Consider the following 24,292-nt stretch of genomic DNA (forward strand, 5'->3'; position numbering starts at 1 on the left):
TAAGCAGTGTATGTGTAAGCTATTTAAGCACTTCTCTATTGAAAGTACTATATTTTATCTTCAATAAGAAGAGTTTTAAGAGTCTGCAGACAATACTTACGGTGTTATCCTGTAACTGTGATTTAGCTAAAAGGAAATTAGAATAAGCTGAAATAGCATCCAGTTGCACTTCTGTTTGTTCCAGTTCAGTGTAGACCCTTTGTCAAAACTGTATCTATGTTCGCTTTCTTCCAGCCATGTCATGCTGTGCAGAAGAAGGTGCTTGGTTGGCTTAGTTGGACTTGCAGAAGTCCCCAGGGAAACCAGCAGAACTGTTTTTAACTCATACAACCTGACTTCCTGATGTCAAGTCTGCACCACTAATTTACCTGGTTTTGCTCAGTTTGATTTGGATGTAAGGGAATAGAGAGTACTTTTTTTTTTTTCTAGCTAACATGGCAACGTGCACCAAAATTATGAAATCAATGCTTTCACTTGCAGAAATGGCATAACTTAATGAATAAAACAGTGGCACAAAGTACTTGCACTAGGGGCTTCTGCCTGCTTTCGTGAACTTGCCTACATTATCGGCAGAGTGTTTCTTTCTTGTTTGTTTGTTGTTTAGCATTAGCACCTACAAAGCAGCGTTGTGATACTGTAGTATCCTTGAGTGTTTTACTGGTAAGATAATCTTAGCTAGGAAATAGGGAAAAGTGTTCCGAAGGAGAAGCTTGATTCTTCTGTTTTTCTAACAGATGGGGGAAAAAAAGAATCACAGTTGCTCTAGGAGGCATGTGAGCATATATATTTCATTGCTCTTCTCAGTGTCTGAAATTTTGTGCATTCAGTGAAGAGTAGGAATACTGGTTTATTGGTCAGTGTACTTATTTGGTGGAAAATCCTTTGCTGGCATTCAGGTGTTTTGAAGAGCTGTGATTTTTTTTTTTTTTTCCACGTTCAGATTTTTCTATTGATTGCCATTTTGTGATGCAATTATTAAGAGTTTCATTCTTTCAAGAAGTATTTTTTAAAGTCCCATTGATTTCTTCATATTTTTACTTCAGATTTGTACTTTAAAAGGACTTCCAGTGTAAATACAGATTTTGTTGTAAAAAAAATGTGTACAGTCCCCTACAAAGATTAATTTTTTAAAAAAATGGGAGATAATTTAGTACAGTGGTAATGAAACTGACTACTTTAAGAGCAGCATATGTACTTAATTTATTAAGTAAATCTTAGAAGTGTTAGAACACTAACACTGTTAGTGTTTCTTCAGCATGATTCTGATCTGCTAATGATTTGTCTTAATGTACTGAACTGTGACACTGTGAATTAAGATTTTGAATAAGAGATGTTGCTCAGATATATCAAACACAAATTGTGCTTTTGTTCTCTTGCAATACCATGATTGTGCAATGACAAGGATGATGTTGGTAAGGGACTGATATTATACTTATCTGCCTGTAAGTGTGCTGAGTGAGGAAACCATGGAGTTATAGTGCAGTCCGAAGTCTGAGGGACTGGGAAGATTCAACTCTTGTATTACTAATATTTTAATGCATTCTTTCTAGGGATGATATGGAAAAGGCAAAATCATCAGGAGATTGGAAGGCCGTACATGAGTTTTATTCTACAACATTTGATTCTTTCCTGGAGATAAATGCTGCATTTAAGGTAGAAAATTCATAAAATTATTCAGTAGTTACACTGAATTTGGATTTGCAAAGCAGTTAAACAAACTTCAGTTAAAGGCTTGCAGCTGGTTACTCAAACCCACTAAGATCATCTTCTCATCATCTTAAGCATCTTTAGTAGATGATCTGTTATGGCATTGATTTATTCATTCCAGTTTATGTAAGTATATTTCAAGCAAATGTGAAGCTTTAAAATTCCTGTGTTTAGTTTGCTTTCTGACACTGTGGCTGCGTAAAGTGCTTCTTACAGAAACTACAGTTAAAAGAGATTCAAGCTTATGCAGCTAATGAAGAGGTCCAGGTAAATCAAGAAATAAAGTTCTTCTCTGGCCCCTTTAAAAACAAAAACAAACAAAAACCTAGGTAAAATAACCCGTGAACTCTTAGTTACTTAATGAATATTGAGTACTTACAACTTTGTTCTTGTCTCATGAGCGATCTGTGGCAAAGATGGGATGAACGTTCTGAGCTTTCATTATTTGAGACCCTCCTAGATTTTAAAATAGAACAGCTGCCAATGTGCAATATTAGTATGCTTTAGTTTCATCTTTCACATATTAATGAAAGTGACTTAGATTCTCATGTTTTGATAAGGAAAACAAATACTTGTGCATATGTGTTTCATTTTAACCTACTGTTGGGTATTTAATTTTTAAAGACATATTCAAAATATTTCAAAACCAAAATGTTTCATGTATTATCTAACTTGCAGAAAGATGCCAATTCTCCATTTAATACAACTGAAGACTCTGGAATCAATGCAAAATTTGTGAATGTTGTCTATGATGCCTTATTGAATACTGTAAGTAGAAGAGAGTAGAAGTAGAGTTCATGTTTGATAACATTGTTACAATCTCTTCAGCAAAGAAATTTTCAAAGAAGCAATTTATCTAAGCAAAATTTTTGATATAGGTACAATTTCTGAGGAATCTCTCAAAACATACTTAAAATGATCCCTTGTGAATTGCCATACAGTCAAGAAAACCACTCTACTAAAAGATGAGGAAATTTTTGTTAGTAGTTATGCAGTTCATACTGTGGTAGATCTCAAAGACTGTTTGAAAGATAAGACATGACTAATGGGACACTGCATGATGGGAAACAAGGAAAATGTGAGGTCTGGGGTTGCAAAAAGTAAATACTGTGGCTAATAAACTCAGAACAGGAATTATATTGAATTGATCTTTAAAGTTTTGAAAGCCACAACTGACACAATTCTAGGCCTCACCTAATAGCTTTGGGAGGAAAGGTACAGAGGAGCTCAGCACCATAGTCAAGCACTTTATGTCTGGCTTGAATTACAAGAAAAACAAACTTGCTTTTTTGTACAGTATCTTTTGTAGAGTATACACAGTCTGATCAAGTAAGGGGGTTTTTTTTTGTTTTTTTCCCCCCCCTGTTCCTTTTTCCACAGCCTCAAGATGTTCAGAAGTCAGTCCTAAAGGGAATAATTAATGGTCTGCTACAAGAATGGAAAGGGTAAATGTAACCAGTATTTGCATTAGTACTGTTTCAACATTTACTTACAACTGGTATACTTCTTGTTTTTTACTTTATTGTTCTAGACAAAGAAGGAAATTGTTTTGAAATATCTTACTTGACTCATAAGAACTTGTCTCCTTTTGGCAGGCAAATCTGTTGAAATATACCCAAGCTCTGTAAGCTGATGCTGAACCTCTGAGTGGCAGACTTTGCCACATACACCCTTACAAAATTTCAGCTGCTTTTTGCCAGGGCAGTCTTTCAGGCATCCCTGCTGTAAGATGAATTAAGTAGATTATCTAGAGTAAAACATGTTCACCTTGCCTCCAGCTAACAGGCTTTAACCTAGGTAATGCCTTGACCTGAAGTTCATTTTGCAATATCATTTATGTGTGGCAGCAGCACTGGAAGGGCAGTACAGAATGGAGAAAGGGTTAGCCAGGAAGCATGGAGAAGGCAAGATTTTAACAAGAAGTAATAGAAGTGGGAATGCTTCGTTTGATTCAGAAAGGATATAGAAGGAGACAGGTCCTTGTAGTGACTCATCAGTGACCCAGCCATTAGTTATTCCTTTCTCTGCACTGCCTGCTGTTTTTGTGCTGTTGCTACATGTGCGTTTGTGGGTACATTAAGTCCTTGAGGCAGATAAACAGGCGGAAACAGAGAGGTTGCAGTGATAGAAATGTGTGGAGAATTCTAGCAAGAGATATCATAGATGGGGCAAACAAACTCTTCTGGAATGTTACCAGTGATAATGGCATGGAGTACCCTTTTGGTACGTCTGCTTTCCAATGTATTTTTCTTTCTTTCTTCTGTTGTACTGTGAAAGACAGATGCTAAAACAGGTAGCTGCCTTTGAAGAGTAGTCAATCTTCAAAAGACGGGGTCTTCAAGTGTCCTTTTCAATTCCTGAGAACAGTGAAGCTCCTGAATATGGTATTCAATACATACTTACAAAACAAAGTTAAATCCTAGTGTGATTTCATGACTATTAGTCTACATATTTTATATCATGTCTATATCATATATATCATTTACTATTTCATTCATTCATAGACCACGGACAAAAGATGATCTTAGAGCATACTGTATACTTCTACAGGTAAGAAAAATGCAGTATTTTTATTTAAGTATATGTGTTCACAATTCCTAATCTATAAACCAGTATACTATGCGAACAAGATAGTATAACTGAAAAAATTCACATGTAATTTCCTGTTATTTATATAATATTATAAGAATATATTAACATTTGGAAGAAGCATAGGGTATGCATGACTTAAGGACAGATAGCCAATGGGTAAAGGCCACCGTACGTATGAGCTAAGAAGCATTAGACATGCAATTGTTTCCTAGCACTATGTTGAAAAGGCTAATGTCTCCGTGAGTTCAGTATTTCCAATTTATTGTCAGATTTTCTTTGTTGAGGTGCTGCAATGCTGATCTTCCCAGAAGGTTTCAGTATATGCACTTTTTGGTATTACTGTAACTTTCTCTAATGTTGCAATTTATCCAGCAATCTACTACTAGTCTACATCAGTCTATTGACTGCATTGTCTGATTTGTTTGTGTTAATCAGTGAAATTTCCTACTAAAATTGATCTACATTCATAGCAAATTTCCCCTTCAAGATATGCGTGTGTAGATAACACCACGAGAGATTTGTCTGTTGCTACTTGAAAAAATCAGATAGTTATATAATTTCTGGAGATGGTAGTCGTCGTCTTTGGAGTGGGTGTGTTAGTTGTGAATTATGTGGAATAAATACTTCTGAAAAGTGGGAATTTGAACTCATATGTAAGAGGGAAAATAAGTTTGGATTGTGTGGAAAGAAAGCAGAATCTTGATTATTAAAACTGAAAGCTCATAGTGCAGAGGAGTGTAATTGTGCTTTATAGTAAATGATAATCCAGAAATAATATGTTGAATACTGCCTCTGTTACCTTTGGACTTTCTTTCAAAACACACGCACACAAAAGAAAACAAACAACAAAGAAAAACTGCATACTTTTACAATATAGAAGTTATGTTATGTATTTTTCACCTGAATAGAAGTTGTAAATAATTTTTTTTATAGTTTTACCACTGTCACAGCATAATTGTTCTACATAACTGTATTGGCAAAAACAAACATAAGAAACAGTCCTAATGACTTCTTTCCTTTTATACAGTTTATTAACCTAACACATTTTTTTAATCTTTTTCAGAATCCTCAATTTAGTAACACTTCTACTTATGTCATCTATGCTCACTTGCTAAGACAGATAGCAGCCTTAACAGAAGCTGACCATCATTTCCTAGTGCACTGGTCTAAAAAGTAAAAAAAAAAAAAAATTAAAAAGTTTAAAAAAATTAAAAATTCAATTTTTAGGATTACAATTGTTACTGTAATTCCATTGATGTTGACTGTTTTATATTATATATAAATTAAATGAATTGTTTTTGTTGTTTTCAAAGTACATTTGGACATAGTCCACTAAGTGATACTGATTTATAGATGCAAACTACATATAAAATGTATGAAAATTATCATCTTTATGCAAAAGGCTTTGATTGCAAAATAACTTGTGTAAATTATTTTTATGTAACTTATGGAAAAAAAAAAAAATGAATGTACATGTTCCAGACACATGCTTAGATTGTATTATTAATACAAACATCTTTATGACTTCTTTTACATAAAGTTTTCTCTTGTATTGTTTCCAAAAGATACTGTAGCTTTCCTGTACTATGTGAAAACCACAAATTAAATCAAGTCCTTGCTCACAGTGTAATGCAGATGGTTACAAAGTACAGTTAAGGTATCAGATTTAAATGATAGCACCCAGTCATTGGCCATTTGGAGGTAACTGCCCAAAGAGTGGCTTTTAAGTTTGTATATATGTTACCTTCCATATAATGACTGTGCAAAAGTTTCAGTCTAGAGTTTAAAATAAATAAATAAATGAAATTGTATTTACATTTCCCTTACCTTCTGGGGAATCTGCTAACTACGGATTTTATTCTCTGCAAGGTTGAAAACGGTATGCGTATATTTGTCTCATTCCCCCTGAAATATGTCCAGATTTGCTTAAAATTTTGGTGATCTATTATTTAATTGGATCAATGTTCACGAACCAGATGAACCCACTTGGTTAAGGATGCAAAAAGTATATTGAAATTCTTAGAAAAATCTATTAGAAATCTGAAAAAATTGAAGAGAACAGCTTTTGTTTACAAAATGATTCTTTGATACATCTGCGTATATCTATCTATCTATATATATATATATATGTAAAGTTTTTGCTGTATTCTGGAAGTTGTGCAGCACATAACTTTACATGTGCTATTGTCACAAGTGCGTGAAGTATTTTCCACTGTTGATTCAATAGGACTAAGCTTTTCAAAACCAAAAATTAAGGGTCTTTTATTATCCAGAATGCGTTGTGAAGGAATGATTTTTTTTTGTTCACTTTTGTTCAGCAAAAGAGAAGAATAAGTATTGATTCTTTTGTAAAGTTTTTCAAAATTACAGAAATTAAAAAAAAAAAAAAAAAAGTTTACTGAAGAGTATTGCTACATGCCAGTATTTCAAAATATGCTTCTGCAAACTTTCTATTTGGAATTTTATTTTGATAAAGCATGTTCTTCAGAACATAACATTGAAATCTAATAATATAGGCTTCATTGTGGGCAGAGATCATATGAGAGTAATTGCAGCATGTTTGTTTTAGGATTGCACAGAGAAGATTCAAGCAGGTAGTGGAGAGGTTGCTGCAATTTATTTCTTTACGCCTGTTTCCTGCAAAACCTGAAGAGTTTCCACCAATGGAGAAATGTACCTGGTGGATTCCATCAGCAACCAAAGTCCTGGCTTTGTTTAGTAGGTTTCTTCCTTAAATTGTGTATTTATGTGCATGTATATGAATATATATGTGTATGTTTTTTTGATGTAGTACTCCAGGTGATGTTTCACTAGAGAGGCTTGATCACCTCCCTCACTCTGCTGGCCATACCTTTTTTTTTTTTTTATGCAGCCCAAGATACAGTTGGCTTTCTGGGCTGTGAGGGCACATTGCTGATTGATGCCCAGCTTACCATCCACCAGTACCCCCAGGTCTCTTTCAGCAGGGCTGTGCTCTCCTGACATTCTTCTGGTTGTACTCTTAATGGAGGTTGCCACAACTGAGGTGGAAGACCTTGCGCTTGAATTTGTTGAACCTTGTGAAGTTCACCCGTGCCCACTGCTCAGTCTGTCTAGGTCTTTCTGGATGACATCCTGTCTCTTAGATGTGTCAACTGCACCACTCAGCTTGGTCATCTGCAAACTTGCTTAGGGTGCATCCATTCGCACTGCTGATGTTGTTGATGAAGATGTTAAGGAGCACTGGTCTCAGTACTCACCCCTGAGGGGCAGTGATTTCCATCTGGACATTGAGCATTGACCACCACTCTCTGGCTACGATCTGTGTTTTTATACCTCTCTTTTTCAAGGGGGAAAGTTGGATGTTGGTGGTGGCACAGTATGAACTACAATAAAAAAGAATGCCAAAATTTAAAAGGCAAAGGCATCTATTAGCAAGCCCTCACACTCACTTTTTTTGTAAACGATAATTGCTCTGGCATCATTTTCCTGTAATAACAACAGGAGATCATTCAAAGAAAAATCCACAGAGGTAAGCAGTGGAAAAAGTTTCCCATAGATCTGTAAAAGAAGTGGTTTTGAATGTGCAATTGCTAGAATTTCTTCTGTAATGAGCTTAGCCTCCTGGATGTTTTTAACATCTAGGTGAGTTAAACAATGTTTGTGCCTCCTAAGTTCAAAATTACAGTCTGGAAAAAAATAATTCTATGTCCAGTTCAGTGTAGAACACAGCAAATGTGGCCACTGCAGATGCAAACTTTCTCTTTGTCCAACCCTCAGTAGTTCAGTGCTCAGAGCTTTTACTATGGAAATGCAAGGCATGAGGTCATTACTCTTTCCTTGAGGGGTAGAAAACCCTTATTTACTTCATGGTTTCTAGGAGGTAAGGAAAGCATCAAGAAAATTGACTGTGGCAAGTGTTTTCATATCCCTGGCTTCTTAAAAACAAACAAACAAAAAAAACACCCAACTTTGCTGTACAAGAATCCTGTACAGTCCTACCTATCCACAGGGGCAGCTGGAACATGCAAGTTCAACAGTATCCAAAACCAAGACTTTTGTGTTCTGTAGTCATATGTAAAAGAGTTGCTTATTTCTTTCTGTGCATATAAAACTGTGATAAAGGTGTTTAGTAATTCAAAATACACTGCTTCCTGCCTGAATGATCAAAATTAAATTACTTAGAGAAAACTTACTAGTTGCGTGTTACATGAATTTTACATAGTAAAGCTATTTAAGTGTGAATTAGTTTTTCTTCATTTGTTGAGTACTAAATTTTTGTACTTGTGGTATAGTACTCAGGTAAGGAAAAACATCATTTGTTGTGCTTCTCCATTTCCTTTTTACAAATAGACATCCAATTCAAACAGATACTAAGTGGAAAGCATGCAGATATTATATACATTGGTATATATTAAGTGAATATATTAAATGAATATATATTATATCCATTGGTTTGATATTAAGTGAAAATGTTTAAGAAATCTGTCGTTTTTCTTTGATTTCAGCAGAATACATCATTCTTTATCTTAACTTTGTGCATGTCATTAGGTGGGCTAGATTCAAATGCCATAGAAAAGTTGATCTTGACGTTAGAAATAAGAGAAATGTAGTACACTGTATATTATCATAATCAGAGTGATCTTAGTGATTACTGCTTTTACAGCTGTCAGTATGTTGTCATGAAGTGTAATACCATATTTGTAGTGCTGTAATTAAGACTGAAATCAAGTTATGAGTAGCCCATTTGTCTTAGTTTCTTTTCTTTCAGTGTTGCTCCCAATGCTTAGAAAATGTGTACTCAATCCAAGGAGTTTGAAAGACTCTTGTATTTTCTTTGTAGATGCTGCAAATAGTCTGGTCAGCCCTCCTATTATTTCATATACGGATTTCTATAATTCCACTCTTGATCATATTGATCTTATGGAAGAATATCATAACTGGCAATGTTATGGAAATTCTCACAGGTAAGAAAAAGTTGGTTGTTTCTTTTCACATATGTAGTATATCAAAGCACCACATATACACATATGTACTTATATACATGGTATATACAGCCATATTAAATATTGTGTTTTGTTGGAAAGATGTACCTTCTACTTGCAGAAGCTGCATGGATGTGAGGTTGACTGTAATAAATTTAATTCTACCTTTGCAAACTGGAGAAAAGATGTAAAATGTTCATAATAACATGAGTTTATTGTTTATTAGCATAGATTCTGCGGTGCCTGTTTATTAATTGCATGTTATTACAAACACATTCATAGAAAGTGTTGTATGCATGCTTATCACTTAAGGATGGTAGATAAATATCCTGTGTGTATGTGGGCCTGACTATTTGTTCCAATGATATTAGTTGTGCTTATTTCTTAAGTCTTTACCGGTTCAGGGCAGCCAGAAGTATGATCTAGAAATGTGGAAATAGGCAGTAAATCTTTCTGCTAAGTTTTAAGATCTACTTGGAAAGGAAGGGAAAAACAGCTATGACAGCAGTAAATGCACAGCAGGCCTTTGTGTAGTCTCAAAGTGCTGGAATCTGTATACTGTTCTGTACTGCTCAGCTTCAGATTTTATTTATTTATTTTTTACATGAGCACCATCTGGATGCTTTGGCATCCACATCCAAGCTTACAAGAGAGATTTCCACCTGCTTCTTTTCAGTTAGCTGGGATGCTGGAAAATCAGTATATATCAAAACAAATTTTTTATGATGCATAGTTTTGGCAGTAGTGCAGACAAGCTGTATTACATTTAAAGTACGTTCTTGCACTGTCTTACAACTACTTTTTTTTCCAATTTTTACATCTAAATCTATGTTGTTCTATTTAAAAAAATCAATCACAATCAAGACTGAATGCTTAGAATTAAGAAGGATGAGTATGAAGAAGTTCTGGTTTACCTTGCGCATGAAATATTTTGGAATACGTAGTTCTTCCAACTGTCTTGACACTTCTTGATAAAACATTCTGTATTTGGATTTTCAGCAGACTGAGAATCTTTTTTTCATTTTCCTTTGTTTCCTAAACACGTTAGAATACAGAGCTCCTCACAGGCCATGTTCAGTGCCCACACATTCTGAAGTCAAGGTGCACACAGAGTCTCAAGCTTCGAATTTCTCAATGTGAACTTGTTAGGCAATGCGTGAGCTAATCAGCAAAAGTCTTAATAGAGTAACAAGTGACCAAAAAAGTCTTTTATCCTGTTGATTTCAGAAAACTTTAAAAATTCTTTGACTGCGGTGGAATATAGCTGTCATGTGATCTAGAAGTACTTGTAGTCCTAAGAAGCACTTGTAGCCCTAAGTTAAATCAAAAGGACCTGAAGAATATCTGTGCCTTTGGAAACCAGAGAGCCAAATAAGTCAAGCCAGAAATAGGTATCTCCTGTATACCTATGACTGCTACGCTGAGATAACTATCCAGCTTGTATTTAATAAAATATTCTCACTTTTCTCAATTCACTGTAACAATTAGAAATTAATATTTAAAGCAGAAGTTACTTCTTGACGTTTGTAATTGAAGAAATTCAAATTTGTTAGACCTACTGATAAACAATTTTAGAATTTTATTCAGAATGTTTATCACAACTAAGTAGAATTCCTAGTAGCATTTTTCTAACTAAACAATTTGAGTTCTAATTTATTATCTATGCATGCAATTAAAAAAAAAAAAAAAAAAAAAAAAAACCACAACTATTTCTAAATTATTCTAAAGTAGAAGTGATTGTTTCCCTCTGCTCAGCTTCCAGTGTAGGAAGGACGTGGAGTTCTTGGAATGGGTTCATACGAGGACCAATAAGATGATCAGAGGGCTGGAGCACTCTCCTATGAAGAAAGGATGAGAGAACTGGGCTTGTTTAGCTTGGAGAAGACTCTGAGGAGACCTCATTGTGGTCTTCCAGTACTTGAAGGGAGCATGTAAACAGGAAGGAGAATAATTGTTTATGAGGGCGGATAGTGATAGGGCAAGGGGGAATGGTCTTAAACTTTTGACAGGAGAGGTTTAGGTTAGATATTAGGAGAAAGTTTTTCATGTAGACGGTGGTGACACTGTGGAACAGGTTACCCAAGGAGGTTGTGGATGCCCTGTCCCTGGAGGCATTCAAGGCCAAGCTGGATGTGGCTCTGGGCAGCCCGGTTTAGTGATTGGCAGGGGGTTGAAACTCAGTGGTCATTGTGGTCCTTTTCAACCAAGGCCATTCTATGAATCCACAATACTGAATGATAATGTAAAAATTCATTCATATTTTCTTAAAAAGCAAATATTATGCTAGATGCTAAAAAGGAATGTTTTATCTTTTTTTCTCATCACTCAGGTTTTCTTTCTGTCAACACCCATTTATTATCTCTATAGCAGCGAAAAAAGTTATTATTCAAAGAGATTCAGAACAACAAATGATAAGTATTGCACGGGTAAGTCATTTAGTGATAAATCAGTTTGTCTAATCAATTGACATTTTATAAATTTTTCTTAGCTAAATATTCCATACAACCTTTCATCAGAACTTTTAATCTGGAAAAAAAAAAAGTGAGCCATTTTACTGCTACTAGTCTACAAAGGTCCCTGCTAGATCATCTCAGTAATTTTCATTTTAATAGGCTCAGTTTTAAGATGCTTTTAAATACCAATTTTGGGGAAAAGTGTTGCAGTTAAATGTGTTGTTGGTTTTTTGTTGGTTCCTTTTTCTTTTGGAGGAACCAACATAATACTCTGGGTTTGATAAGAAACCATGATGTTAAGTGAATGATCTAATTATGAAGAAAAATACCCTGAGAATTTTGGTCTGTTTCCTATTTTATTCTGTGAATATGTGTTGTTATGGAAAACCAAGACACAGCTGTATGTTTACAAGGTGCAGAATAAGTACTCCAACCTCTTACATTTTGAAAGAGGCTTTGTCTGCTTGTCTAGGTGGTAACTTTCATCAGGTGCTAGCAATTACTGGTTTACTCGGTATGTGGCAGCACCACATCTCCCTTCCTGGCTTGCTAGATGTATCTTGTGAATAGCTAAGTAACATGCAAGCCATTCTCCAGAATCCTATGAGTGTTTTTAACTATTTAGGGAGTTTAAAAGTTTGCCATACAATTACCCCCTACTTATGTATCCCAATAGTTTTACAATATGTGAATGTTGTTTTCACTGGAAAAGAGATTGCATTGCTTTCTATCTCTCAGAATGTATTGAAGCAGCTGTCATATTAGGATAATTTCTATAATGCAAGATGATAAGGACTTCTTATGTTTTACGAGAGTGGCATTTCGTTTTTTTAAATGAAGTTGTTACATGCATGTTTCTTTTTCATTCAAATAGCAAAGCCTTGTGGATAAAGTCTCTCGCAGGCAGAAACCTGACATGAATATGTTGTTCCTAAATGTGAAAGTGAGGAGGACACACCTCGTTAGTGACTCACTTGATGAGGTATCAAAAATAAAATTAAATGGTGTGTTGCTGCAAAATTGTTATTGCACTTAGAATTCAGTTTGGTAAATCATGTTTAAATCTTCCTGTGCTAAGGCAGGAAATATAGCTATGTAATTCAAAACAAAAGAAAATGAATTACCACATCACAGTAGGAGTGCTGCTAAAATAGATTTAAAAAATCAGAACTTTATTTTCTGTCCTTAAACTGTTCTGTAACTAAGCCTATAATGAAAATATGTTGTAATACTACATGGCATGTGCAGGGTGTTGTGTGTATGTTTGCAATTTTTGTCTTATGATTACTGTGCATGAGTATCAAACTGTGAAGGATCCAGATCCTTGATAGGAGCATAAATAGCGGACCGGTCATCTAGAGTTTGTGATGCAAATTACTAGTTTAAACAAAGCAAGAGTGATATAGAAAGAGAGGCATGTTCTCTATGGATAGAAATACTGGTAGTATGTTAAATCTCCTCTATATTTTTCCCCCTGCATATTTTATAATAGCTAACAAGGAAGAGGGCAGACTTGAAAAAGAAGTTGAAAGTCACATTTGTAGGAGAAGCTGGTCTTGATATGGGTGGCCTGACAAAAGAATGGTTTCTTCTTCTCATTCGCCAGATTTTTCACCCAGACTACGGTGAGTCTGTATGTTAAGTACAACTTGAAAATTTATTGATTTTAAATTACCAAAATGGTGATGGATAGGGATTATTCATTATTCCACTACTAGGCTGATCACTTACTAATTGATGTAAAAAATGAAAGCAGTCAAGTTAAAATTTTATGTCACAAGTATGGGAAGATCTTTTGGAATAGGAGATAGCAAAAGAGTGTGAAAAGTACTGAAAAGCTTGCGAGATCTTGGTTTTTGGCAAGGAGGTTCAAGTGTGGCTGAAAAAATGAAATGTCATTTTGCTTGTAGAACAAAATTAGAGGATGAACAAAGCTCTAATCAATTCAGAGTTGTAGAATTGAGATTCAACTTTTTAAGACTTTAATCATGCTAAATATTTCAGTTATCAGAGACTCATTGTTATTGGTTTGTTAGTGAGTGGGTACTAAGGAAAGTGGATTCAAGAGTAAGTAATTCATATTCTCTTGAAGTTTTTTCTCGTGGTATATCTGTTGTGTTAGTGTTTCCAGCTGTATCCAGAGACAGGGTCTTGATTTATGTCTGGTCAAATGGGAGAAGACCATCAATTCTTTTACAGAGTAAAGCAAGTATTTGCGGGGGGGAGGGGAGAGGGGAAGAGAGTTTTTTGAGTAAATAGGAAGCCAAAAGACATGAATGAACATTCTTAAAGCAGCAGTTTAATGTACTTGTATATTGCTGTAGGTGGAATGGGTGTTTTTTTCCCCACACTAATTTTTTACAAATGAGTCAGCTCTGTGTGGATACATTACTAATGTTATAATGTGTCAAAGTGTTCCTGAGCTGACTTAAATTTAGAAACATTGATTCCAGAGATTTTAGCATAACACCTCTGATAGTCCTTGATAGAATCTGAGAGCTTTTGTGTCTTTGAAGTGTTTGTGTCCCTCAAATGCATGGTGCTTGATTGTTTATTGGCCTCCTTCTAAAGGTTCAGAAATATCTGCTCAAGTCTGCTGGAATCATTATTTGCTTAAAGTTCTTACTCTACTGAAAAGGGCACTTTATGGAGAAATAATAATTCTGTAGGTTTGACAATTCTGTTAATAAAAATATCTTGTCAGTAGAACTTGGTAACTGATGAGTTTGAAAACATTCAAGAGTTTTCATCAGCTTTGGCAGGCTTCCTCTTCTTAAAATGTAAATTCTTTTATTGATATGGCTATCAGCCAAGTGTGGGAAGAGTTCAGAAATGTTCTCATCCCCTGGGAGGGGACTGTATAGTCTACTGTTGTTATTTTTTAAGTTATAAATGATGCTTGTCAGAAGCTGTTAGTGCACTCTTAACCTAGAGTGCACTGTCTTTTTTGTCTGAGAGCTGCTTCTTGCCTGAGTATCCTAAAGCTTTTATGTGGGTTTATTGTGTAGGTTTTTGCTTTCTTTAAAACGGAATAACCTGTACTTAAAGCAAATATCAGTCAAGCTAGTTTACAGTTCTGATTTTGATGGGATCTAGCTTGTAATTTAGACCAGTGGGTGGTGCTTTTATGGTATTTGTGGTGTGGCTTTTTTAAATTACGCTAGTATACTTTTTGCATAGATAAGTACGAAGCATTCTCTTTGGTCGTATATTCACAAGATAAAATTTTACAGCTTTCAATTCTAAGATGGTAAAGTTTGTGGTGTCTGTATCATGGGATTCATGCCAACACTTTTTATGATTGTCATCTGCTATTGTAGCAGGAAGGGGGGAGGAGATTGACTCGCATTGCAGCAGGATAAATGTTAGTTGGTCAGTTACATTTCTGACTGCACAGATTATGAGGCATGTGAAGAAGGCTTTTTGAAGTGCAGCTTTCCTCTTCTGCAGGCATGTTCACATACCACAAGGACTCTCACTGCCATTGGTTCAGCAGCTTTAAGTGCGATAACTATTCTGAATTCCGACTAGTTGGAGCTGTATCCTTTTGTCCTCATGACAGTGCTGAAGAAGCAGTGATTTAATTACGGGGATATAGTAAGACATGAACATCTGATCAGAACTCATTCTGACCTATGTACAAGCATGTTCCATTTTAAAGGTATAAAAAATGACATTTTAAGCAAGTAGAGTAAAGAAAAAATAGGAAGAAAATGGTTGTTATGGGTACATGGTACATTTTACAGTTAGAAAATTGTGGAATTAAGATTACATATGCAACTTTATTGTGTATAAGTTGTAATTTTTTTTATGTATTTCACTTCTGGCTTTCATTCAGTAACTATAATTGTCCCTGGGTTTGTTAATCTTTAAGTTCTTTAAGTTCCTACTGGGACGTATGTGACCTTCTGTTGGTTTTGTTTTGTTTTAAACTGGGTGTTTTCCATGTGAGCATAAAATTGTTTCCTAAACCTTCTGTTGTGCTAATTTATGGAGTCCTCAGACAAATGATTAATGCTGATATAGTCCTATAACTCCACTAAGATGAGGTGGTGTGTTATGCCTCCATTTTACTAGTAGGAAGCTGAATCATGAACCAGATTCTTCTATTTTTTTTATAATAATTTCAAGTTTTTACTATGATCTGTTAATTCAGGTAATTGTCATTTTTAATGCTTATGCCTTCTTTAAATATCATAAGGACATGGATGACATTTTCTCATTTACTATGACTAGTCCTTGATGGCTATGTGCAATGACTTGCTGAGGATAGAGTCTTTGCTATGAAATAAAAAATTAACTAAGTGCAGTGTGTAAAACTTAAACTATTTGGTGCTAATTAATATGAGTACAGAAGACTGTAATAGCAAACCTGATATTAACAAACACAAGCCTAAGAGGAAGGATCTGCTTCTAGTATATGCAGATCTTTCTGAATGAGAGTGATAGCCAAACTCTCTTCCTGTCCCCACTTCCCAAACTCTGGAATTACAGTGTCTTACCAGGTATGCTTCAGTGTGCTAGCTGATGAGCTGTTGTGCCAGTGCAGGTTTGCCATTATGCTTTTAAATGTATTTCAAATAAAAATTTCTATACTGACAGCTCTCTGGATGTTTTTTGATTAAAGATGTACTATAGATGTGTACTGTTTTAAAAAGCAGAACAAAAAGCATTTTCATAACAGTATGTTGGAACAATTTCTTCAAGAAATGCTTGTAGAGAATGCAATAAAGATTTTCAAGTGTTTTGGTAATGTGCCTCATTTGACCCTTTTAACTGTTACTTAAACAATTTTGTAATAGTGTTTAAAATAACTTCCATTCCTTCAGTTTCTTTGCCATGTTTTAGAGTATGCTGAGTAAAAATTGTAAATATTAATCTAAGTTTTTTAAAATGTTAGCCATGATAAATATATGCGGATTTTGCCCTTAATATTTGACATGTAGCTAATGGGCCTTGCTGTCTATAATAGCATCACCTTGGATATTCGTTTCCCACCTTGTTGTTACAAGAAATTGCTGAGTCCTCCTATTGTTCCCTGTGATCATAACACACTCGTGGGCATCTGTGATGTCACATTAGATGACCTATTTCAGATAATGCCTGTAAGTATTAAGCCTTAGAGGATAAATTACCTGTTTAGAACCTGTTCTATTTTTAATAAATGCTTGATTTACAAACTGTTTCAGAATGACTCTTATTTTTATTACTAACTAATATAGTCTCTCTTGTTCTGTTGAAAATGTAACTTTTCCATGCTTTCTTGCATAGCAGAACTTTTGTAGGTTTGCTTAAGTTAGAATAACAAAATTTGATATGTCATTTTTTGACATCTTTTCCATGATAAAAGGCAAATTTTAAGTTCATATGAAATTCAGTGACAAAAAAAAAAAAACCTCTTCTAAGTACTCTGATTAAGCAGTGTGGCGTTTTTGTTTTTGTTGTTTTTCTACATTCTTATTTTGAATATGCAGCTTTTTCCAAGGTAGTTTATAAAGAGTAATTTTGGCATGTGCTTGCGAAGTACATCAATTTGCTTTGTGGGTTTTCTAAAGAGCTTGTACTTGTATTGTAGGAATTAGCCCATGGACTGAGTGAACTTCTGTCCTATGAAGGCAATGTTGAAGAGGATTTTTACTCTACCTTTCAGGTCAGTAAGTATTCAACTACAAGTGATTCTCAAACTAGTTCAGTAATTTTACCAATGTTTCTGCATGGAGTGGTCTACTACTGTATGATTGGTTTTTGTTTGTAATATACCTACATGAGCATTAAAGTTTGCTTCAAAAACCAGTCTAGTGCTTGGGGCATGTAGTGACCGGCTTCATTATGGAGCTTTAAGCTGTTGTTCCTTGACAGTGTAAGTGGACTTGGGCACTGACTTCTGGGCACCCATGCTCAACTACTGGTACCATTACAGCTCTTTTCTTGCTCTGAGTTTGACTTTGCAGTCAGTGATCTGCTTTTGGAATTAATCTGTCTGCAAAACAATCCCTTTTCTGTCTAACTCTAGTGCTAGACAGAGCTTTCTCCTGTTAATTTATATGCTTTTTCCAGGAAATCTCACATAGCCTATACTTGCTTGTTCAAGTTATAATAATTTTGCCAGACCTATGTGTCTAAGAAATGAGTGTATTTCTATTCAGTCAAGACTTTTTCAGTTGTTCATTGTTTTAGGATGCATGTTATTTAGCAAAATTTCATGCTAGTTTAGGAACTTGTATTGGACTTGTATTGACTTTTTTTGCCTCAGCTTTCTATTTCACTATTATGAAACTATGTGAGAACTCTTATAAAGTGGCTGTTTTTGAGTTCCTAGAGAGCTACAATGGAAGAAACACCTTCTTAATTATATTTGATATTCCTAAATTGTTCTTAGAAATGTACTCTTTTAAACTTGGATTTTGAATCCACAGCTTGCAGTTTGGTAGGTCACTGTTTAACGGGGACAATTTTTCTACTTTGTAAATGGGATTTCTTAAGCACTTTGTAGAAAACTGTATTATTTAACTGAAAAAAAAAAATCGACAGAATTAAAATGTTCTTAAGAGAGAGAAGAAAGACATAGAGTTATGAATACAAGCTTTGTAATTTACAAGTATTTGAATTATTTGAATGCTTAAATACTGAACTTCAGTTCTCTCTTTCTCCAGGTTTTTCAGGAAGAATTTGGTGTTATAAAATCTTACAACCTAAAGCCAAATGGAGATAAAATTCCTGTCACAAATCAAAATAGGAAAGGTACTTCAATACATGTTGGCTATACACATTTGGCAGTATTAAGTTTATAATTTTTCACTTATTATAAACATTAATTTTGCTTAACAAAGTATGAAAATTAAATTCCTGTAGTCTTTTCTGGTATGCCTAACAATTTCATAGTATATAAAAGAAAAGACATTCATTTTTTAAAATTTAGTACAATTTTGAAAAGCACTGCAAATGGCTATTTAAATTATTACAATCTAACAAAATACATTATTTTTCCCTTTTTTAGAGTATGTGCAACTTTATGTTGATTTTCTTCTGAACAAATCAATCTACAAACAATTTGCAGCTTTCTATTATGGTTTTCATAGCGTCTGTGCTTCATATGCATTACTGGTAAGAATGAAAGAAAATATCACTTCTGTTTCAAATATGTGATCATGACCTAAATTATGTAACTTATTCTTAGTAACTCAACTGGATGGCTTTAGGATTCATAAAGAATGTTAGTCAGTGGGTATAGTTGAAAAGGAGAATTAAGTTGGCAATCAGCTGATAACTGCTATTAATAGAATACTACAGATAAATAAAGCTCCATGTTGTGTTGATCAGAATGTATTCACAGACAATTCAAAGGCTGTCTTGTGTGTTTACAGAACTTGTCTGCACTTACTACAGTTGTGAGCAGTACAGTTGTGAGCAATCTGTTTGTCTTGAGTGACTTCTCTGAAAATCACACTACTTTTTGCAGAAGGAACTTTCAATGAGATTGAGATTAAATATTCTTGTTTAATCAGTCATATTTGGTTTTGGAATTTTTTTTGTTTTTGTATTTTACATTGTTCCTTCTGCAGTAAGGAGAAAGAAGAGGCATTTACAATTTTCACAAGAATTTCCATATTCCTAGGAAGTTAAACGAGTATGGCAGACTTTTCAGTAAAGTGAAATGTAACTTACTGCAGGGAAGTTTCAGGAAGAATCATAATCCATTGAAGCACAATGAATTATTTTCAGGCATTTAAAAGATGATGTAGTAAATGAATGAGAAGTAGGTTCTACAGTGGTAAGATTAGTGATTGCAAACCATGATTTATGATTACATGCTTTGCACAGCAGTAAGTACAACTAAGAGTAAGTTCTGTCAGCTGCTGCTAAGAACATCGGGATATTCAATGCAGGTGTAATGGAGATTGTTAAAAAAAATAAATAAAAAAATCAAGATACTCTTTCTGAATTCCAGATGTAAAATTTTATTTTCTTCACGATCTCATTGAAATCTAATCAGAAGACAAGTTATTACAATAAATGTAAGAATGAAAAGGAAGGGAAGAACAAAAGGAATATACTAAGATTTGTTATCCGTTAATTTTGTTTTGTACTATATACCACAATAAAAGATTCCTCCAATTTCAGTTGAAGCATTTTTTCTATAAAAATAATATTTATACATTTAACTTATAAATTGTATTGAATAATATTTTAATTTTTCAATCATGAAAAAAAGTTAATCTGATTCTAGTAGCATTATTTCTCATCTTTAATGGAAATAAAGTATTTTATACTTAAATTCTGGCAGCTGCTTCGTCCCGAAGAAGTTGAAATTCTTGTCTGTGGTAGTCCTGAGCTGGATATGTCTGCTTTACAGCGAAGTACCCAATATGAGGGCTACCAGAAAACTGATGTTACTATACGGTAAGCTTAATGTTTTTTTCTTTCTAAACTATGAAATCAGCATAGCATGGTAGGCTGTTGGAATAATCTTCCTGTGTAGTCTGAAAGTGGATCATAAAGTTGCTAGAAAGGAACTTTTAAAATATGTAAGTAGTTGAAAATAAAGATATGAGGTGTTTGTTTGTTTTAAGCTTAAAATCCCAGAAAGTGAAACCTGAGTCTTTAATTTTGTTATTCAGTCCTATAAAAAATTTTCTGATTCAATTTCATTATTCATCAATTCTGGCTCATACTAAGAAGTTTTATTTCTTTCTATAATAGAATAGATTTGGGCATCATTTGCCAATACGTGATTATAAAATTAATGAAACTTGGTGCCTTTCAAGTCCTTGGGAAATTTTTTAACCTTGAACACTAGGGTAATACCCTAATATCCTATATATTACATTAAATAATTTCTAATGAGTGTTAATTCATCATATACTTTTTGTTGTATTATATCCTAATATGTCTTTGTCAGGATGTTGGACCATAAACCATTTTCTTCTCCTGCCCGAACACAGATACTTCTGGGATGTTGTACTTGGATTTTCTCTTGACCTTCAAAAAAAGTTACTGCATTTCGCTACAGGAAGTGATAGAGTACCTGTGGGAGGTATGGCTGATTTGAATTTCAAGATTTCAAAGAGTGAAACATCCACTAATTGGTAAGTAGTCTTCTGCTATTGGTGATTTTTTTCAATTTTTTCTTTTTAATTATATCCTGTAAGTCCTTATTGCTTATTATTAGCAAACTAATGCACAATGTTCATTAATTTATTGTTTAATTATTCCTAACTGTCAACATTCTGATCTCAACTTTCAGAAGACCCGTGCAACTTAGAATGCTGCTGTCTAATGCCAGAGCTTGTGAACTGTTCTTTTTCCAGGGCTTCCCTCAGCTCCTCGGTGCTCTTTCCGGAGACACAAGTCTGTGAGGATGCCTTTTACCTGACAAAACTTTCTGATTTCTGTCCTTACAGTAACTGTGGTTCATCTAGCTCTATTTGTACCAACTCTGTGTCCAAGCTTCCTCCCTCATGTTGTGAATTCTGATTATACACAGATTTTGTATGGAGAAGAACTAATTTTAAAGTCATATGGCTACTTGGACTTTGAAAAACTTGGATACATATGTTTACATTTTTTTTTTTTAAGAGATAGAGAAAGAAAGCTGGGAACGAAGAGGCAGGCAAATTTCATCCAAATACTTGAGGTGCATACGAGTAGTGCTATTTCTGATGTTTCTTTTACTCAGTTTCTTACTTAAATATTGTTTAAGTAAAAATATGCTGGCAGATGACAGTGTCCTACTTCTTTTGTGTTATTAAATAAGAGATGGATTTTGTTTTTCTTTTAGGTTGCCTGTGGCACATACCTGTTTCAACCAGCTTTGTCTCCCTCCTTACAAGAACAAGAAAGAGTTGAAGCAAAAGTTGATCATTGGAATTTCAAATGCAGAAGGTTTTGGCCTAGAATAAAACAAAATACTTCAAAAACAGCATTGTTATGTAGCACTCACTCTCCTCTAATTGTGCCTTTAAGCTTTTTGTTGTCTTGGTACTGTGCAAGTCTTATCCAACATACGTATTTTTTAATTCGGTATTAAGTGTGTGGTTCTCTCCTTAACGGCAATACATTCACTGCTAGCTTTGTCACAGAAAGTAATTTTCTTCATAAACTAGCTTATTTGATAAAAGAAACTTGATGAAGAAAATTTCTAAGTTGTATGTTGTTTCCATTTTTTTCTTAATGGCACTTTAATTTTAATTACTTTACATCATGTGTATTCATCTGGGAAATAGTATAAGAATATTTCTTCATTAGCTAGTCCCAGTGATGGTTTTCCATTAATATAAATAGTAGAAAAGATATAACTTACAGCATGTAGCCATATTTTTTCAACAGCAAATAGGAATTTTAGTCTTTATAAAATGTATGCAGTTTTAATATTCTGGTTTCCCTCTCAGTTAAACAGGCTGTGTAAGAAGCATGTAAATAAGTGCCTGTGAACAAATAGAGTTTTGATAGTCCCATTTACTGCTAAAAATATTTTTTATTAATAAGAGGTTTTAGATGTTCTATACTTGGCTTTTACAAATCAATCGTATCATCTGTACAGGGAATGTTAAGAGGTACTTTATTCAGCATGAGGGAATCGAGGCCAAGCTACAGGTACTGAGCAACTTCTCCATTTCATTCTTTGAAACTGATGGCAACTAATCGGATCTACTCCAGTGTCATAGTAAGCAAAGCCAGATATTTAAAGTAAATTCCACATACACTGAAAATTTTCAGGAAAATAATGAAATCTGCAACACTTAGAAAACTGATACATATTCTACTTACCAATCACTTTGTCAGGAACTTTTATGAAAGTGTTAAGTGAGCTATGGCAAGAGTGAATACAATAACAGAAGAATGTGGAAGACCTCTTTAGCCTGAAGGCCAGCATTTAAAGTTTTCTGTGGTTTTCACTTCACAGCTACATGAAAACAATTCTTGGTGCGAGTGTTCTGAATTAGTAAGTTAGGAGCTGGAGAAGATACTGGTTCCAAAATGCAGGTGTAATCCTAAGTGTAGGTTTTATTCACTAAATTGAATCTATCAGTAATGCACTATAGAAACCTTTATAATATGAATAGCTACTGTGTATTCTATGGATCTTTCTTTCATTTAAACAAGGCCCAGATCTTTCAAAATATTTAGGCATCCAATTTGTCAGTCTTCCCAGCTGACTTCTGCTGGAAGTTGGATGCTTAAATAGTTTGTAGTGTCTGTGCTCAGTTATTTATTTGTGATAAGAGTACATTATTCTTCTACAATCAACAGTTTCACATGATCAACAAATTAATCTTCTGAATTTGTAGTGTCAGAGCTGTTGTGCAGTTTCTTCAGCAGCTAAGTGTGAATTGTATTTTATTCTCTTTCCTAGAGAAGTTATGGATGATTTTACAGTTTTTGAAGGAAAGATAAATAGTAGAGTATTTTATGATATTTGGCACTATTCATTGTGCTTTACTCAAAATTGATATTAAAATTTCTATTGATTTCAGCCTGCGACAAAGCTAGGTTAGCACAGAGAATTTTAAAAGCAGCACTTCAAACTCATGCATTTTGCATTATTGCTCTCAAATGGAGATTTAAAATAAATTTGAATTGACAGTATTTCACGTTAAGAAAAAAAATGAAGCATTCACTGCTGCACTGAATGATGAGGACAGAAATTTAAAATTGCTAAAAGCTGAATGTGGATATACAAACACCCCTCCCTTTCCCTTTATAGAACTGGGCTTACAGAATGTTGGTTTGTGAATAAATATCTATACAGTTTATCTGAAAATGTGGCGAATTAGCCAAAATATTTTTTTATGGCTGAAGCCCACTTTTAATAACTATTTATCTATTATTGTTAAATAAAAGCTTTATTTTATTTTCACTGAATTGCACTTTGCCTTGGGTTTAGTTTTATTTATTAATGCTTTTTTGATTTTACTGTGTAATATTACCTCAGAATTCTAACAAACCTATTGTATTTGCATTGGTTTTTAAATAAGATGGTCATTCGATAACATTTTTATATATTTCCTGATGTTGATAAATAGTAAATTTTTGTATCTGTTAAATGAAAGCATTGCACTGTATTTATGAAACAGGCCTCAGATCATTTTAAAACTTTTCCTCGATGATGGTTTATTTTTGTTCCTTTGTCTTGCCTGTCATCCAGCAACTTTTTTTTCGTTCTCCATCATTGTTTTTTGTAACATACAAAAGAAATCTGATTTGTATAAACTTGTTCATTCCTAAGTATCTATTTTTATGTATTACAATTGTGTGGTCATTAAATCAAGTATTTCAATTCCTGGTCTTATTAGTTTCATTTCAGATTTCTAGAATGTATCATAATGAGGATTGAAAGCATGATCTACATCTTTTTTTCTTTTTATCTTTCTTTAGAAATGTTTAAATCAGGAAGGATAGGGAACAAGGACAGCATGCTTTCCCATCGCTGCAGCTCCCTGTCATAGGGCTGACATCTGACCAGATTTAAGCTTGCTGCTTGTCTTTTTTGAGTTACCTACAGATGGCAGCAAAGAGGAGGATCAAAATCACTTAATGAGATGTCAGACTTTCCTCTTAACTAAGATTAGACATTGT

General features: G+C 34.1%; 1 protein-coding gene across 7 annotated transcripts in view; it reads left to right on the forward strand.

The window, feature by feature from the left end:
• HECTD2 (HECT domain E3 ubiquitin protein ligase 2) overlaps positions 1–23,993 on the forward strand; it is a 35,014-nt gene extending 11,021 nt beyond the window's left edge. For 6 of the 7 annotated variants that reach the window (XM_085229272.1, XM_085229273.1, XM_085229274.1 and 3 more), the window contains 18 exons: positions 1,551–1,653; positions 2,386–2,475; positions 3,088–3,152; positions 4,212–4,257; positions 5,363–5,472; positions 6,869–7,017; positions 9,122–9,245; positions 11,593–11,689; positions 12,591–12,698; positions 13,209–13,341; positions 15,167–15,255; positions 16,663–16,821; positions 17,292–17,366; positions 18,370–18,457; positions 18,714–18,820; positions 20,001–20,116; positions 20,659–20,802; positions 21,495–23,993. In XM_085229272.1, the coding sequence (XP_085085398.1) occupies positions 1,551–1,653; positions 2,386–2,475; positions 3,088–3,152; positions 4,212–4,257; positions 5,363–5,472; positions 6,869–7,017; positions 9,122–9,245; positions 11,593–11,689; positions 12,591–12,698; positions 13,209–13,341; positions 15,167–15,255; positions 16,663–16,821; positions 17,292–17,366; positions 18,370–18,457; positions 18,714–18,820; positions 20,001–20,116; positions 20,659–20,802; positions 21,495–21,615 (1,924 nt within the window). In that variant the 3' untranslated portion in view covers positions 21,616–23,993. Of the gene's footprint in view, positions 1–1,550; positions 1,654–2,385; positions 2,476–3,087; positions 3,153–4,211; positions 4,258–5,362; positions 5,473–6,868; positions 7,018–9,121; positions 9,246–11,592; positions 11,690–12,590; positions 12,699–13,208; positions 13,342–15,166; positions 15,256–16,662; positions 16,822–17,291; positions 17,367–18,369; positions 18,458–18,713; positions 18,821–20,000; positions 20,117–20,615; positions 20,803–21,494 lie in introns of all 7 variants that reach the window. The other variant, XR_014884647.1, reaches the window with a different exon arrangement.
• The last annotated feature ends 299 nt before the right edge of the window (positions 23,994–24,292 follow it).

The sequence above is a fragment of the Meleagris gallopavo genome, chromosome 8, assembly GCF_905368555.1.
Source record: "Meleagris gallopavo chromosome 8, MGAL_WU_HG_1.1, whole genome shotgun sequence".
NCBI classification, from domain to species: domain Eukaryota; kingdom Metazoa; phylum Chordata; class Aves; order Galliformes; family Phasianidae; genus Meleagris; species Meleagris gallopavo.